General features: G+C 38.5%; 1 protein-coding gene across 3 annotated transcripts in view; it reads left to right on the top strand.

Annotated features, from left to right (window-relative positions):
* Antxr1 (ANTXR cell adhesion molecule 1) overlaps positions 1-18,653 on the top strand; it is a 311,693-nt gene that overhangs the window by 92,695 nt on the left and 200,345 nt on the right. For all 3 annotated transcript variants that reach the window (XM_021262513.2, XM_004849931.3, XM_087216268.1), the window contains exon 10: positions 7,282-7,380. In XM_021262513.2, coding sequence (XP_021118172.1) covers positions 7,282-7,380 — 99 coding nt within the window. The remainder of the gene's footprint in view (positions 1-7,281; positions 7,381-18,653) is intronic.

Here is an 18,653-nt window from a genome sequence, read left to right as displayed (position 1 = left end):
TAATCAACTAAAGCTTTCTAATAATGGAGTGGGTGGCCCAAGGTCTCTACTCCTAGAAATTATGTGAGCACTGGTAGACTGGCCATCTGTAACTAGATGCTATCTGCAGAAAACCTCTTTTGCGTCTCTTTTAATAACTTGAAGTTTCCAAAGACTTCATTCAGTTTGGACTGAGATATTAATGGCTGGCTATTTTTTAAAGATTGAAGAAACAAGTACCCCTGGAACTATTTTTCATTTTAAGAGAAAGTTCTACTGGAGACAAACAGTGGAGAGAATATCTAATCAGCTCTGGTCAAAAAGAATTCCAGTCAGTGTCACTGGTGAAACTATCTGGGGAAAGGGAGCCTTCCCAGAATGCCTCCACCCTCAGAGCTTATAAAGTGGCAACCTGTGGTCTCTATCTAATCTACATATACTTTCTTTTTGATCCACACTGGTTTTTTAAAAATTAAATTTATTGCTAACTTTTTTTAAAAATCTGAGTACATGGAAAAATTCATATTTTCATCTTGTCTTGAAAAATTAGATCTAGCAACACTAGGCCTGTATTTATTGCAAGATAATGATTATTAGGGAATGAACATCTTTTCTTTTTAAAAAGAAGTATGCATTTCTCTTTCCAGTTCACCATATTCCCAACCATGCCATTGTTACCCCACTACTCAGACCAAGTATACATTTGCCATTTACCATGCTGCTTAAGTCTCTGTATTCACAGCCCCTCTGCTAAAGCATGTAGGAAGTCACCTGCTACTGTGTAGTCTTGATAGTATCTTTGACATAACCTACATTTAAATAATTCTATTTTTCCTTCCAATATAGTCTTTCTTTAAAAGTTCCTATTAAATACTTTTGGATATTAAACCAGGCATGGTGGTGCACACCTGTAATCTCAACACTCTGAGATGCTAAGCAGGAAAATCAGAAGTTCAAGCTCAGTCTGGGCAATTTAGCAACTTAGTGAGACCCTGTTTCAAAATTTTAAAACGGCGTAAGAAATAGCTCAGTGCAAAGGCCCAAGGTTCGATCCCCAGTACTACAAAAAGAGATAAAGATAGATAGATAGATACATACATACATACATACATACATAGATACATACATACATAGATACATACATAGATACATACATAGATAGACTTAAATAGGTCTGCCCAACTAATTTAACTCCTTTCCAGAAAATGTACCCTGTGCCTGAGCACAGTTTTATTATGGTCCCACTCAATCAACCTCAGACTTACTTGCATAGTTCACAATATGCTATGCAAGCAAATACTCCAGGAAGGAACTCATTGGAATCAAGTGTGCAACCTGCCAACTGTTCTACATTTGAAGTCCTTACAAGAACTTCCAGAAACGGAAGTTGTAATTAGCTCCTCACATTGTCATTTCAGAGGGAGTTGTATTATTCCTTCTGTGTCTGTCACTGTTTCTGATAAAGCTGGGTAAATTAGTACAAAAGGAAAATTGTTTTAGGCTCCATATTTAACATTTGGAAATTATGCCTAAAATAGACACATTCAGGCAACAGCAAAAAGTAGTTTCGTTTCTTTCCCTTCCCTTTGTTTTTCCAAGTGTTCATGCTGGGCCACTAGGCACCTCTTCTGTAATGGCTTGTTTTATTCTCTGCTAGGTCTCTCCTTCCATTTGAAGAGATTTCTATTTGGAAGAGGGACTCCCATACACTGATGGTAGAATTGTAAAATGGCACTACCACTTTGGAAAATAGTTTTGGCGATTTCTTAAAAAATTAAACAGGGCTAGGAATGTAGCTTAGTGGTACAGCATGTGTGAGGCCCTGGGTTTGATCCCCAGTTCCACAAAAAACAAACAAACAAACAAAAACTACTATATGACTCAGCTATTCCACTCAAGATATCTACTCAAGATAAAAGAGAACAAGAATTGATCCCCCGGTACCAAAAAAAAAAAGAGAAAGAGAGAACAAGAAATCTCTGACCAAAAATTTATTCACAAATGTTTTTAAAACTGGGCCGGGGATTTAGCTCAGTGTTCCGGCGCCTGCCTCACAAGCTCAAGGTCCCAAGTTCGATCCCTGGTACCCAAAAAGATATATATATTTTTTTTTTTAAACTTCTATTTAGTAGTCAAAAACTCAAATGTTAATCAACAGGTGAATGGATAAACAAATTGTAATTTACCCATACAGTGAAATAATGCTCAACAATGAAAAGCAATATTCTATGTGTAAACTTCAGAATAATTATGGATGAATAAAAGTAAAATAAATCATTATGTTGAGTAAAAGATGAAAATTTTTATTAAAGGATTCCTTTTACATAAGATTCTAGATAATGCAAGCTAATTTACAGTTATGAGAGTAGATCAGTGGTTGCATAGATGTGGAGGTATGGATGAGTAGGAAAAGAGATTAAAGGTGGATGCTTAATGTGGCATGTAACATCTAACATCTGTAGACTGATGCCTAATAGGTCTTCCTGGTGGTTAAATTATTCTAGATTAAAAGTAGTATAAGGAGACTTTTAGGGGTGATATTGTAATCACTATCTTGTTTGTGTTATTGTCTCATGATTGTATACATATGTCCAAAAGTATCAAATTGTACACTTTATGTGCAAGTAATTATATGTCAATTATACCTTACTAGAGCTGTTACAATGAAATAGCTGTAAAATAAAAATGCTCTAGAATAATTCAGCCATCAGAAAACACCTATTAGACATCAGTCTGTATAATATGTGAGGTATTACATGCCACCTTAAGCATCCACTAGAAGAGAAAATTTGAACAAGATAAAATAGTAATAAGGATAATTGGGCATAAAAGTCTGGGGGGACTAGAATAAGCAGAGAATATATAGATTTCTTATTTTCTGATATAGTGAATTACAGGCAGTCTTTTTGGAGGTCATCCCAAAATTATGGGTTCCACATTTTTTAAAAATGGAAGAAAAGCAAAGAAAGAAAATGAGGGAAAAAATGGAATTATTTATCAAACCACTTACTGGCATTCTTTCCTTTTGAAAATTTGCTATAATTAACATACCATAAAATTCACCCTTTAAAGTATACAGTTCAGTGCTTTTTAATATATCACAGAATTGTGTAACCATAACCACTAATTCTAGAATGCTTTCATACCCCCATTAAGCTGTCACTCTTCATTTCCTCAACTCCAACTCTAGCAGTTACCAAACTACTTTTTTTCTCTATGGATTTACTAACCTTGACATTTCATATCAGTAGAATCACACAATATGTGGCCTTTTGGGTTTGGTCTCACATTTAGTATAGTGTTTTTAAAGTTCATTCATGTCCTAACATATACAAGTTTTTGTACAAGTTTTCGTGTGATCCTACATTTTTATTTCCCTTGGATATACAACTGAGAGTGACAATTTTGATCATAAGGTAGCTATGTTTAACATTTTGAGGAACTACTCAACTATTTTGCACCATTTTTTTTCACCAATATTTATTGTCCATCTCTTTTAGTATAGCTGACATTGTGGCTATGAAGTGATAGCTTACTATGATTTTTATTTGAATTTCTCTAATGACTAGTGTTATTATCTTTTCATCCATTGACCTCAGAAAATAAACAGGCTCAGACCTGACTGGTACCTGAGACCACTTGTCCTTCCCCTTCATTCCTTTTCTATGCCAAGATGTTATTTATTCATTCACTCTGTTAGCTTATACTGAGATCAGCTCAGCCCTGAGATAGGCACAGCCAAGCATTCAGAAAAAAAGTAGGAATACTTCTTATGCCATCAGGAAGCATAAATTGTCCCTGAGAATAAAAGAAACAAAAGAATCATCATAAATTTATATCTTAAAGACACCTTTAAAGGATATATATCTTCAAAGATTGAATCAAGGACATTTTGCAGATATAAAATTCCTCCCTTTATAATACATATTTTCTTTTACTGGTACATGTTTGCGGTACATAATGATTACATTACTTAGGAGGAATTGGTACATGTACATAACACATCTTAATTCTTTTTTTAATCCCCTTTCCCTCTCCCACATCTCCTGGTCCCCTTACCTTTTGCAAAAGATCTATCTTATTATTTCCTATTTTCTATTTTTTATTTTACTCTTTAATTATTTATGTTGTGGGTTACTCATACAAGAGAAACTATGCAATTTTTAAGCTTGTGTTTCTGACTTATTTCACTTAAAATTATGATGTCAAAATACATCCATTTTCCTACAAATGTCTAAAGTTTATACTTCTTAATGACAAAGAAGTACTCCATAGTGTATAAAAACCACATTTTCTTTATCCATTAATTTGTTGATGGGCATATAGACTGCTTCCAAGATTTAGCTCTTGTGAGCAATGCTGCTATAAACATGGGTGTACATGTATCATTGTAGTATGATGTTTTTAACTCTTTCAGAAAGATACCTAGAAGTTTTCCGTAAAGCCCTACAATCCCTAAGCACTTCTTGTAGGGGCTCTAACTCAATGTTCAAATTATCTAAAAGCATTGAACTGTACATATTTTGAAAGGTAGACCTAGGGCTTTGTTGACAAATGGAGTTAAAGCCATACATTCTTGTTCTAGTGCATCCTGATCCAACTAAAAGATTCATTCAGCAGCATTTTGTTATGTAACTTCCTAGTGACATTCCAGTCAAGCTGCTGGGTCAGATGTTTGGGCTCTTCTGGAAACCAAATGTGTGCACCGACACAGAAACTGACCAGGCAGGGTGGAGCTTGCCTGTGTTCCTGTTGCATCCCAGAGCACCCTCTCCTCCATCTTTTCTCCAGGCATAGGGGATTATATTGCTTGGTTTCCACCATGGCCATATCATGGATTCTTGCTGTCTTCCTTCCTAAACTCCTTGAGGCTGGGCCAAGCAGACATGTGTGCAGCTGCTTTTACAGAGGACTCAGCAGCTGAACTGGTAATGCTGGAACATGGTGTTAGGGAAGAGAGCTTGGCATGCAGTCTGAATTTTCAGTCTTCTCTCGCTGTGATGATCTTTGAGGAAATGAGAAGTAGTCACAGCAGCAAGGCAGAAAACATCTGGAATTGGCAAAAATGTCACACAGCAGATGTCTATATGTCTGGTTTTTGAACTGGAAACAAATTGGATTCTATGAGCTTGACTGAGCAAATAAGATTCTTCCAGAATGCTTGACACTTAATAAAATACTGTTGAACCTACTGAGTTGTCAGTCACATACTGGCAGACACCTAAACAAAAGCACTAAAGCCATCTTTCCAAACATAGCATCAACATTCGTGTATAAATCCTTAATATTCATAAGATTTATAGTCCTAAAAAAAACCCCGTATGTCCATGACTTTAATTACTGTAATTCAAAACTAAGATACCAAACCCTTGAATACAGGTCTCTGCTCTGTTCCTTACTAATTATATGACTAAGGGCAAATTATCAAAATGCCAACATCTTAATTTCACTATTAAGGTCCCTTATACTTCTAAAAGCATCCTCTTCTTATTTATACTCCTTGTAGTACATGCAGTGCCTCTGGGTTCTTTTGCTTAGATTTCAGTTTCTTGCTTCATATCCCAGCCAGCTCCACTTTTCTGCAAAATGAACAAACCTGCCTGAAACTAAAATGAATTGTTTTCGAGACAGGGTCTTGCTTTGTAGTTCAGGCTGGCCTTGAACTCACTATGTAGCCCAGGCTGGCCTTGAACTTGCAGCGATCCTCTTGCCTCAGACTCCTGAGTGCTGGGATCACAGGCATGTGCCACCATGGCCAACCTAAAATGAATTTTTAAAAAGATTACAACTCCAATTTCTAAGTTTCTCATCTGGCACAAGACAATGTGGATATCCATTTTAGCATAATGGTTAGGAGGACAACGGCTGAGTTCTAAGGGCGTGGTAATTGGTGCCTAGCAGACCTGGATCCTGGCACTGCTGCTGACAGCTACTATCTGTGTGATTGTTTGCCAAATTACAGCACTTAACCTCACTAAGATCAGTTTCTCATCTGTACCTCCCTGGGCTGTGGGAGGTGGAAATAACATCAGATATGTACAGCATTTAGCCCTGGGCCAGGCATACAAGAAGGGAGCAGTTGCCCAGCAGTTATAATCTTGGCAAACATGACCTTCAAATAAGTTTCTTGAGAATGAAAGTGACATAGACTCGTGACATTTATTTAACTATGAAAGAGTCCCATATGCTTGTTCTCTAATTCCATTCTTCCTTCAACAAACCAATTACAGTTTAAAATTCACTTTCAAAATATTGCATTTTCTTCCTCTGACTTTTAGTCTATTTCTATTTTTTTGTGTGCCACATAACATTATCCCAAGCTCCAATTTTTATACACACAAGGGTAATAAAAATTTGAAAAGTAGAGCATTGACATCTAGATAGTATCACACTTAATCATATTTATAAGCACTTAGCTAAATAATTAGTTGTTTTTTCCTTAGTAGGGCTATTGTAAAGAATGCTTTTTTAGCTTTATAAGGATTTTATTCATATGTATTAATTGAACATACATTATGCCAGTGTGAAATTAATATGCAGATCTCTCTTCTATCCAGAGAGAAATGAATACTGCATTAAAGGGCTAATATCAGCTCAGGCAGGTCATGCCTGAAAAATGGCTACTGATAAACGACCTCGGTTCACTGCTAAGTGCAACTAATTATTCCTACATACACCTACTGTGTGCCCAGCAGAGAGGTAGGAGTGCACAGATGTAGGAGTGCCACTGAACTGAAGTATAATTTTTCTCTTTGGGGGAGAAGACAAAAGAAAGCCCAGACATTACATAATTGCACACTGCAGTGTTCAGCACTGGCTGTGGTTGCCATTAGGTGATGGTTTCCAAAAATGTAAGGCACCCTGGACTCTAAAGAAATCCTTCCAGGGGGATTCCAAAATATGAAACAAACTAAGAAGAATTGAGTTCATTGAAGAGGAACTAAGGAACTACTCCCTCTGGCAGTTTTATCAAACTGCTTGAACTGAGAAAAGGGTAAGATTTGGATGGACAAAGAGGAAGGAATGAGGCCTTGTAGGTAGTAGGACCCAAGAGAGAAAAGGTGAGAAGGTGGGGATTTAGAGTAAGAGGTAATATGCCCTCTTCATGAACAGCTAGTGAGAAGCAGTCAGTAAGGAAATAGAAGGGGAAACACATGTGGTTACTTATTGTTTCCAACCTGATCTAGTTTTTGAGTATTTTTAAGCCTGGTGAAATAGTTACCAAATGCTCTAAATCAAGGCATATGGGAAGCTTAAGGTTGATGGTCATGTAACATGTCCTGTCATTATTCTTCATTTCAGAGTCATTTCAAGTTGTCGTGAGAGGAAATGGCTTCCGACATGCCCGCAATGTGGACAGGGTCCTCTGCAGCTTCAAGATCAATGACTCAGTCACACTCAGTAAGTGCTTGCAGAACTGATGAGTTTCTTTGGTCTGCTTGGAGATCTAGGGCATTTTTAGCCTGTCTTCCAGCAAGGCACACACAGGGAAGTCATAGAGAAAGGTCTTCCCTGCCAGATAGGCCTCCAGTCAGGGCACAGCTAGCTCTACAGTGCTACTACTGTCTGTCCACCATGTTGGCTCTGCAGGTGCTTATTAGTTAGGGTTTGTAGAGCTTGAAGTTTCTTAAAGTATTGGAGCTTCTCAAGGGTAAGAATGGAAAAGAGATGGTCTAAATGTATTAATCATGAATAAACCCAAAGCCAAACTATTAGGCTTGCATATGTAGATTCTGGAACTTTTCTTCAATCTGGATGATTCTTGCTTGGAGCAGCCAAGAAACTCTCATCATGGGGAATACCTTACATAAAATACAGGAATATGGAAGTAAAACTAAGTGCATTTCATGAGAAAAATGAATTGTCATAATGTTGGAACCTCCCGGAGCCTTTGCAGCAGGCAAGTTCCTAATTTAAAGACATATGTGATTCATGAGGCTGTCCAGGCTAGATGGGGAGGCCTGAATTTAAGAGGACAGATGCCAGGAGCCCTGATTATTGTTTGCATCTGGCATCCATCGCACAGAGAATTATTGACTCCATGTCTGCAGTGATAAACAATGGTCATGATGGACTGTGTTTTCCATAGCGCTGTGCACTCGCTGTGATTTATCTTTTTACCACAGCAATCCTGTAATGTAGAAGGAGCACAGATGACACGCATTCACGCACACAGTTTCATCCTCTTTAGAGCCCAAGGAGGGAGGTCTGATGCTGTTTTTAAAGAATTGAGAGATATGCCTTTTATTCCTCCTTAACATCTTAAAGTCTACTTGAATATCTAAAGAGAGATAGGCAGTGGCTTCCTCACAAACATCTGGAGTTTCTGGCTTTGGAGTAATATTGAACATTGGAAATATTCAGTTGATTTTCTTAAGATTTGAAAATGCTCTCATAAATGCTCTCAAAACTTGCATGCTGATTGAAAACATTTTGAAATGTCCCTGAGTAGCCACAGTATGAAAGTTGGATGTGTGTTCCCTACAGAATTCTTTTTTTCTCCTTTTCAATTGTGATGTCACTTCAGTCTGTATTCTCTCTCCTGAACCCAAATCCCAAATCTAATCAGAAATTCCTAGGGGTTTAATTTGCTTCCCAGACAAGGTATCTTTCAAACCCAGCTGTGTGACGACAGATGGAAATGGGGTGGGGAGAAAGAACCAACCCCACAGGCGCTTGCTAGAAGGATTATGTAAGGGCCTGTATTAGGTGACATGCAAATCTGCTGTTGATTTGTACAGTGACGTTTTGAAGGCCTATTTTCCAAATTTTCGTGAAATTTTATTTCTTAGGAAGCCAGCTCATCCTTTTTCTCCCTCCTCTCTTCTTTTCCTAATATATGATTGCCAACACATGCACAGTGTCTCCACCTCATTTATACTCAAAAGGAAATAAAGGCCATGGGGGTAGAGATCTGGCTTAAACCACAAGTCTAATTATGCTCCTAGCACAGTTCTGTTCATAGAAGACCAAGGCAGTGAATTCATCCTACTATATGCTGCACACAACACTCCCAAACTCAAAACATAGTTATTAAAAATAGGCTAACAAAGGGAAAGAACTAGATTTTGAGGGAAACTCTTACCCTTCATTTGTTAATTCACTTGTTCAATTTCCATTCGATAAATAATATGGCTAAGAACTCAAGGATGGGGCTGGGAATTTAGCTCAGTGGTGCCGCCACCTGCCTCGCAAGCACAAGGTCCTGAGTTCAATCCCCAGAACCAAAAAAAGAAAAAAGAAAAAGAATTCAAGGATAACAGAAATTTATAAACAAATTAAAACACATTTAGATTCCATCTTGAGCAGCCAGTCAAGGTTGACTGCTGGTATTAGCTTATTATTATCATTATGGCTATTATTAAGTGGAGGAGTAATTGGGTATTATAAAGAAATCAATTTCTTCCAATTAATATTTACTTTTAACACAATCCCAATGAAAAGTCCAATGGGACTTTTTAAGTTAACAAAATAATTCAAAAGTTTATATGGAAGGATAAACATACAAAATGAGCCAAGAAAAATGTGGAAACTTGCCCTAGTCAATTTTAGGATTTATAAAAAAGCTGCAGTAATTGAAACAATGTACGACTGGTATCATAATCTGCAAACTGAGCATTGGAACAAAATCCATAAACAGAGCCAAACACTTATGTGAATTTAGTGTAATATAACGTGAACTTACAGATCAGTGGAGAAAGAGTGGATTATTCAAAAGATGTTATGAGACAACTGGCTAACTGCTCGGAAAAACGAGCTTGAGTTTTATCTCACACCTTACATTTAAACAAATTCCAGAACTACAAATTTTAATGTGAACATGAAACTATAAAATTTCTAGAAGGAGACAGAAATAAAGATTTGCATAATTGTCCAGTGGGCAAAGACTTTTTTTTTTTTTGTACCAGAGATCAAACTCAGGACCTTATGCTTGCAAAGCAGGCGCCAGAACCACTAAGCTAAATCCCCAGCCCAAAGACTTTTAACTATGAAGAGACACACCACAAAGAAAACATTTGATGGTTTGAACACATATTTTTTTAACTCTTTGGTGACCAACCCACCCCAACAAAAAAAGCAAAAGGGAAACAGAAAAGTGGAAAAATTATTTATAATATGCATAACAAATAAAGGGTCAATAAAAATCATTTTTAAAAGGTGCAGAAAATGGGTAAAAGATATGAAAAGGAAATTTATAAGAAAAATAATGATCAATAAGCAATTGGAAAATGCTCAGTGGAATAATTAATTACCATTCTTATTCTATCAAGCTGGTAAAGATTAGCAGAAATACAATGCTCAGTATGGGTAAAGATGTTTTCATTTATCATCAATAAGAGACCGTGAAAACTTTTGGAAGGCACTTCTTAAAATGAATCAACTGTTTTTATACATTTTTGGCCTAGAATTTCAATTTCCACTTCAAAAGGAAATGACTGGGAATGTTTACAAGGCTTTGGCCACGTGAATGTTCATCACAATATTGCTCTTAGTAGCAAAAGAAAGGGAGAGGGCATCTAAATGGTAACACACATGTTTGACAGAGATAATCCGTTATACAAATTATACTTCACCCCCAAATAATGAAATAACATTGTAGAAGAATAATGATTGATATGGGAAAATGTTAATGATATGGCATCATGTGTTAAAAAATAAGTTATAAAGGAGTATATCACAATACTGTTCTTGTTTTTCACACACATTTACATGCAGAGATTTGAAGGCCCTACTCAAAATGTTACTAGTAATCAATTCTGAGTGAAGGTACTATTAATTTATATTTTCTTCTTTCTGCTTATCTGTGTTTTCTGAATATTCTACAATCATATGTTCCCTATTCAATAAGAAACAAAACTCGCTAACTTTATTTAAAATTTAACTTTAAAATTTTTGATAATTATTTAGCCCTAGCATACATCCTAAATTCATCATCTGGTTGGTTCTCTAATCACCAGGCTGAGCTAAGTGCTGGCCAAAAAAATATCTTGGAAATCTTCACATGAACTCTATTTTATTCTGGCTGTACTTTTTCCCGTTCCAGTATTCAGTGTACTGTGCCAAGAAAGGATCTACTTTCAATTGGAAATCCATTTTCAGAAAGATTAGAATGCTCAGAGGGCGACACTGAGGTATGAGCTGAGAAATTATCCATTTTACACACTATAAATTAAAAAATGGGCATTTTACTAATGCAGTAATGAAACACATGCTAGACTATTGTGGTATTGCATGGAGACACAGGAGACATGGCCATAAGCAAAAGAAACTGATTTTGACAGACTTGCTAAAATTTAATTTATAGCCCATGTGAGAAATCTGTTTTATGGTTTCATAGGCACACTTTAGTTTTTGATGCAACATTTTACTTCCCAACTTGATTTCCAGGTTTATTCACTAGGTCCAGTCATGGTTTACTTTTTAAACACTCCCAGAGGATAAAACTTTGTCCTCTTTGAAGTTACTTTCTCAAACTAAACAGTCACAAAAGCAGTCCTAACAGTTCCAAAGAAGCCTCAGCTTCCTAAGGGAAAGAGAAGTAATGTGCATTCAAAGGTGGAATTCCAGTGTGTCTGTTTTTAAAAGTCTGTCCAATTATCCAGAAATTATACTACATCTTGGAATATCTCTGGGCCCCGGAGCTGCTGTGGGCACCCCAAAGAGATCATTCATGAATGCATAATGATGGCAGATACGGAGGAAAGGCAGGGGATGGAGCAATGTAACCTTCCCAAACAAAAGCCTATTTTTTCCCTTGTCATGGGTTAGAGTATTGTATAGATGGGTCAAAAGTATTGAATGTAATTTGGATGCATCCCTGAACATTTGGTGCTATATGAAGGTTGTGTCCCTTCAAACTGATACTCTTTAAATATTAGTTCTACATTCATTTGGAGAAGCTGGGTGCTACAGTACTAAGGGGAAGAAAGTGCTGCTGATGGATCTCTCCTAACACGCGTTCCACAGCAGTTGAGAGGCCATACACTGTTACCCAAATGTGTGCCTGGGGTCTCCTTCGCAGTTCTCCTCTGGATTTGTGTGTAGGTTTCATCCTTTATAAGAGCAGTCAGTATTTGCCATAACCTGCACTCATGATTGTGTGTAAGCCTTTTGCCATTTTGGTCAATTTGCCCCTTAATCCCAATTCCAAAGGTAAAATCTTTCCAAATCTAACTGCACAGCTGCAAGAGTTTGTGTGTCAGAAGACACATAGTTTGTGCATAAATCCTAAATTGTCCTTTATCAAGTACAAAACAAAGCTTTAAAAATCATATTAATTCTTAGTAAATTATAGCTGTCATGAGTGTAGCAGTTATTCTGACCTCAGGATTACAAAATTCTAAAATCCTAGCACTTTACTTAGAAGATAATTTGTAAGTTTTACAAATGTCATTGGTCAAGAATTTTTTGGAGTGCTTTACTGAGGAGAAAATGCTTTGTAAGAGCCCTGAGACCTATCACTTTCATTTAGCTTTTATGCAATATTCAGAAGGCTCTATTAATGTCAGTTAGAGGTAAATGCTAAATGCCACAAAATTATGTCCAAGATAATCCCAATTATACAGAAATATATGTACATAGGAAAAATTCTGAAATAGTACACACGAAGGTATTACCAATGTTTATCACTCAGAATTATCAAGGATTTTAAAATTTTATCAATTTCTCTCCATTCCCCAGACTTTTAACACTAAACATATATTACATTTGTAATTAATAAAAAATAACAATAAAATGAACAAATAATAAGTTATATCCTGAGAAGTCAGACTCGCTGAGTTGACAACTAGTTCCAAACACTGGTGTGCCCAGAGCTATGAGGGTCACAGCCTTGGGAGGGACATGGGAAAGTGTAAGCCTGGCAGTCAGTACAGAAACCATCAGGGTGGCTGTGCCTGTGTCTATACTCCTCTAGGAATAGACTCATTCTCTCCTTTTACTTCCTCTTTTTTGGGGGTCATGATGTTATTTTGATCCTCTTGAACACAATGACCAAGATAACCCACTTTGTTTCCTTCTGGGACTGCCCCCTCAGCTCTGAGTCCTATGTCAGTGTTTATGTATAAGGTGTTCTGACCCTACAGCCTTCCAACCCACATCTTGGAATCATAGCACAAGGCCCACTTCTAGAGTGTCCTATTTACAATATAAAGCTCCATCAAGGAGAAAGGCTCAGCTACTATGCTGTCTAGCACTGCATCCAACTAAACAAGCATGGAGGAATTTACCAAGAAGCGTTCTTCCTTACTCCAACCAGGAGTTGTCTTCCAATTTCTCTCTACTCTTACTCCTTTCCCTTCTCTCCTCATCATCTTATAATATCTCTGAACTCTTCGGGACACTATACCAGTACCCTGGGAGTTCTAAGTTACATAGTAAAACCTGTAAGCCCTCCTATAATGGTCTAATAAAGGATATGAACCAAGGTAGACACTATACAAGTTTTCTAACCTTGGTAGTATTGACAGTTGGTGTTGGATAATTCTTTGTTTGGGGGAGGGGATGACCTATAGATTATAGATATCAATATCATTCCTCCCCCAGTTATGAGAACCAAAACTGTCTCAGCCATTATCAGTTGTTCTCTGAGGGGCAAATCTCATTTGATAACCACTGCACTATGCACATGTCCACAGGTCCTACTTGAATGGAAGACATGCTTTTCACAGCTGTACATAACCTGATGGACAAGTTACAAGACCACTCAGCTTACAAAAACATTCACACCTTGTGTTTTACAGATGATGAGTCCAATAGTACCCTATCTTAGTAATAACAGTTAATATATGTTGTGTACTCAGCATTGAATAACATCATCACATTGAAATTCATAAGAATTCATAAAATGAGTATTATTCTCATCTTCTAGGTGAGAACGATGAGTTATGAATAGTGTGAAAAGCTTACATCACCACTGAGTGCCTGAGCCATGATGGATCTCCATAGTACGAGCTCTTTGTTCTCCATCCTGGTCCAGCCTGCCAGATGGAAAAGATGGGAATGCAAATCCTAGACACCAGTAGCATACAGGAACTGATGAAATAGTCATGTTTAGACCCAGGGAACTTACCTGGAACCTCATGGCCAAGGTCATCTTTTCATCTCAGGACAACTAGCCAGTGGGGGCTACCAAACAAACCCTATAACTCCAAGCCAGTGAAGGGGTGGAAGGATACAGATCATTTTTAAGGGAAAGGAGAGTGGGCAGCTTGGTTCTGCCACTTTAAACGGATCTTTCCTAGCTTCAGCTGAGTATAAGAGGACTTTACATTGGACAGACTATGTTCTGAAGATTCTTCTCAAATTGGACCAACTTACCTGCACTTATTACCCTCTTTTCCCATTATATTTTAATCATTTCTTATTCTTCTGACTTCACAACCACTGTTGAGCTTTTCCAAGTAGAAGTACTCTATTTTCAAAATTCCTGCTTTGTCCCTAATGTAGAGTTTAATATCTTCTGTCAAAAAAATCTTTGGCTTTTTGTCAAACCCATCTATGAAAACCTTCCAGCCCAGGGCCTTACACACAGTAACTGCGCAAGAAATGTTAGTTCCTTTCAACTCTCAGCGGTGGATCCCATTGGGGTACACAGTAAGGTTGTGAATCATGATTGAAGCAGCCCCAGTAGGACAATTGATCACCTCTTTCTGGCTGGGGCTCCACAAGCACAACCCAGATGCTTTATATTTCACCAACTGGAAGTTCTACTGAATATATTTGCACTTCAGATTTTTGCACAATATTTTAAAAGTCTAACTTTTTCCAGAATATAATATAATATATTTAAATATAATATACCAGCTACTTTTGAAGACCATGAGAAGGTGAAAACACCCAGCCTAACTCTAGCTTGTCTGTTCTCCCGTAATTTAGAACCACATTCTCAAACCAGCTGACAATTTGGTGCTGAACAGTTATACTTGGCTCTGGTATCCATGGCTCAGGAGACCTTGGGAGAAACAGCAGGGAGAGCTCATTCAGTCCCTGACCTCTACTATTTTTCCCACTACCTAATGCAAATGTCACAGTAGGAATGTAAACTCTACTTTGGGGCTTACATCAGCTTTTGGAGGGTTTCAATAAACTCCTCAGATAAGACTAGGCATTATTTTTCTTTTCCTTTTTGCCAGAAATAAATATTTATATGAAGAAAAGGTTGCCAAGACTTGGAAAGTATTTAAATTATTTAATCAGCCCCATAAAAGGATTCACTCTGATTGATGTTTGAACTTCCTAATGAATTTTAATCCCAGTTTTATCCCAAATCCATTAGATAGTGATCAAAGAACAATGGGAAATTCTGGGGACTTCCTTCTTCACCAGTCTAAAAAGGATTACATTTCCCAAGGATAAAACCCTGGAATGTACACATATAAGTGTGTAGTTCGGGAATATAGGTTTGTTCATGTTAGGTTGGGACCTCTCAGAAGATTCCTGAACTTATCAAATACCTCTTCAAGTTTAGTCCTCTCTCTTGGAAGGTCTGGTTCCTGGTAGTGCTAGCCTTGCCCACTGAAGGTCTTGACCATTCACCTTCAAAGTGGTCAGTACAAAGAACCTCAGTTTCTGGAATACTTATGACTACATCAAGAGACTCCATGGATTGACCTCGAGCAAGTCATTTCAACAAAACCTGGATTCTCATTCCAGTTCTGACCTTTACTAGTGGTGTAGTACTAACTCAATTAACTAACATTTCTGAGCCTCACTTTCCCAAACTATTTATAATAGTGATAGTATTTCTTTCAGATGGGTATAGAAGCATCAGAGATCATGGCTATATAGTATTAGACAAAATCAGTATATATATATATGTGTGTGTGTGTGTGTGTGTGTATTGTGTGTATGTGTGTATATATATATGTATACATGTGTATCTATATACTCACAGACACACAGATTTTCTAAAGCTTTAAATTTCGTTAGAAATTCCTTATGTCTGAAAAGATGTTAGTTTGATAGGACAATGTAATTAAGAAACCAAACATTAAAACTAATCTTCAATTCCTTTGACTTTAAGCCACATAGTTATACTGTTTATTTTAAAGATTTGAATACCTGTGTAATAAAGTGCAGCAACATTTCCTGAGTCCTTATTCAATGCCAAGTATTGTGCTTTATACTTTCATACACTCTTGTTCGTTTCCCACACAACTGTGCATAATGATGTCATCGACAGCATTTGTACATCAAGTTGTCTCGAGTCACTCAGTAGTAAGAGGAAGATCTGTGACTTGAACTGAGATCTGATAGGCCCCAAAGTGTCCTCTGCCCACTTTGTGCCCTCTGTGCCTTGCTTCCAGGATATCTACCTCTCAAACTAGGGTTTCTGGCACTGTGGTGTAATAACCTTCATTGATTCCTGAATCCTGATTTAAATCAAGCTTCTGTTTGATTATCAGATTCCTGTAACAGATGCTTTAGGTTAACCTATGTCATGGGTGTGCACAGAGTTTTGAAACATGAAAAATGACATGAAAAATGAAATGGACAAGGAAATTTGTATTTCAAGATGATCTAAAAATTTCATTTAACTTCTGGTCTCAAACTCCCTCTGCTCCCTAGCTTTCTCCCCAGTTGCAAACAAAAGGCAAGCAGGCTGGTCCAAGCTGGTCTCCATTTCCCGGGCACTTGGTGCTATTAGCAGTGAAATGGCTGCCCATGGGCAGAGAAGCAGGGGCCTCGGCTCTTCTTGGAGGGGAGTGTGGCCCTAGAAACCAGCAACACACCGGCCTTGGCAGAGGTGACAGCAAGGATGGTGTGGCCCCAGAGCCAGGCATGGCCCAGCCTAGGATCCAACGAGGAAGGCTTTGTGCCCTGCTTCCCAAATGGACATTCCAGGAAAGAGTCAGATGACCCGAGTTATGGAAACCAAATGGCTCTCCTTTGTTTAGAGAGAGAGAAGGGGGGGAACCACTCATTTTTATGGTAAAGTGAAAACAGGCTCCAAACCTAACAATCCCTCTCAGAACAGAAAATGCCAGCTCCGCAGAGCAAGCCCTCAAGCCCTGGAGGCTGACAAACTGACAGGCAATGGAGCTGTCCTACAGATGGCTGAAAAGCTCATGGACCTCGTGGTGAGGTATTCCTCTGCTTTGCCCCAAAAATAGGTGGTCTCCCAAGCAGGGACAGAAATGAAAGGAGGGAGAGAGTAAGAAGTGTCTGCTTGTCCAGATCACACTCCTCCTTCCCCTTCTTTCCAGATTGGATGGAGGAAGGAGACAGGAGCTGTTCAGAGGCACTGTGGAGCTATGTCACTGCCATGTGCCGCCTGGGATGTCCTTGTCAACCTGACCCAACTCTTCCCTCAGAATGCAGCCCAGAGTCACGAGGCCTCCTGTGGTTGCTCTGTGGCTACCTAGTTCATGGGCCATGGGACAACCCATGGCCATGAGGAAATGCATGTGAGTTCCAGTCAGCCTTGCCTGTCCTGTGTTTGATTGCTTCCCTAATGCAATGGAATGGAGTCTCTTAGCAAGGAAAGCATAATGCAGAAGAATTCAGTTCCAGTTCTGGCTTTACCTCTGACTTGCTGGGCAACCAGATGTCACTGTTGTCTCTCTAAGCCTCCATTGTGCATCTGAAAACTGAGCCTGATAATTCCTGTCCTGTCTAGCTCTCAAAGCTGTCATGAGGAGGGAACAAAGCATAGCTCCCATCAAAGGGTTGTGGAACGCCTGTTAGTTAACAAGGATTCTGCAGCCATACTTCCAGGGTACAAATCTAAGTGACTTGACTCTGTATAGCACTGAGTCTGTTGCGCGCGCGGGGTGGGGGGGGGGGCTGTTGCTCACCTTCTAAATTCAGAGAGTAAGAGCCCTGCTTCAGAGAACTGCAGGAAGGTTAAAGTTGACTAAGTAATGCATGTGAGGTGCCTAGAAGAGCCCACGCTGTATGTGCCAGGTGAGACTGGCTGCCATTACTTTTATAGCCAGGAAAACATCTTGAAAATAGTAATGGTCTATTCACACACTGCATGACTCACTACTGTCATCATAGACTTTAATATTTTACACAACACACCCTCTGCATCCCTGTACATTTCATCATCTGCCAAGAGCTGATCTAAATATAAGGGAATAGCTCCAATAGTACCCTTTTGCTTTTAGGAAAAAAACCCAGAAAGCTCCACCATGTCCTGTACAACCTTGATCATGTGCCCCTGCTGCCTTTCTAGTCCCATTTTGAGCCACTGTCTATTCCACTCAAATTCAACACCCTCAGTGGCCTTTCACCTCACCTGAGGTCTGGGCTCCTTCCTGCCCCCAGATCCCTGAAATGCCTCCTCCTCTCCCACTCCATCTCCTCCTCAGCTGACCTCCAGATTTCAGCTGATACAGCATCTCCCCAGGAAGCATCTCCTGACCACCCAGCCCCAGAGGAGCACCAGCTTCTCCTTCCCCTTGTGTGTGCTCATCATAATTACAATTAAATACCAATCTGTGTGGTTAGCATTACATCAGGCCTTGAGAGGAGGTATTTCATCTCCTTTGTTCATGGCAAGCCCTCCACACTGCTTAGCACATTTAGACACTTAAAAATATATTTATGATAAAAATCAATGGGTTGAATTACTATCCCTGCTGCAGCTCCTATAAAATTCCTGAAAGGAGGATCTTTGTTTCTATTTTCAAAGTCTATATCTCTAGCATATAGTTGACCTTCAGTAA

This window comes from Heterocephalus glaber, unplaced genomic scaffold (genome assembly GCF_053883595.1).
Source record: "Heterocephalus glaber isolate CG9 unplaced genomic scaffold, H.glaber_assembly_v1.0 deba00001457, whole genome shotgun sequence".
NCBI lineage: Eukaryota > Metazoa > Chordata > Mammalia > Rodentia > Bathyergidae > Heterocephalus > Heterocephalus glaber.
Note: the sequence above shows the minus strand (reverse complement) of the source record. Positions and strands in the feature narration are given on the sequence as shown.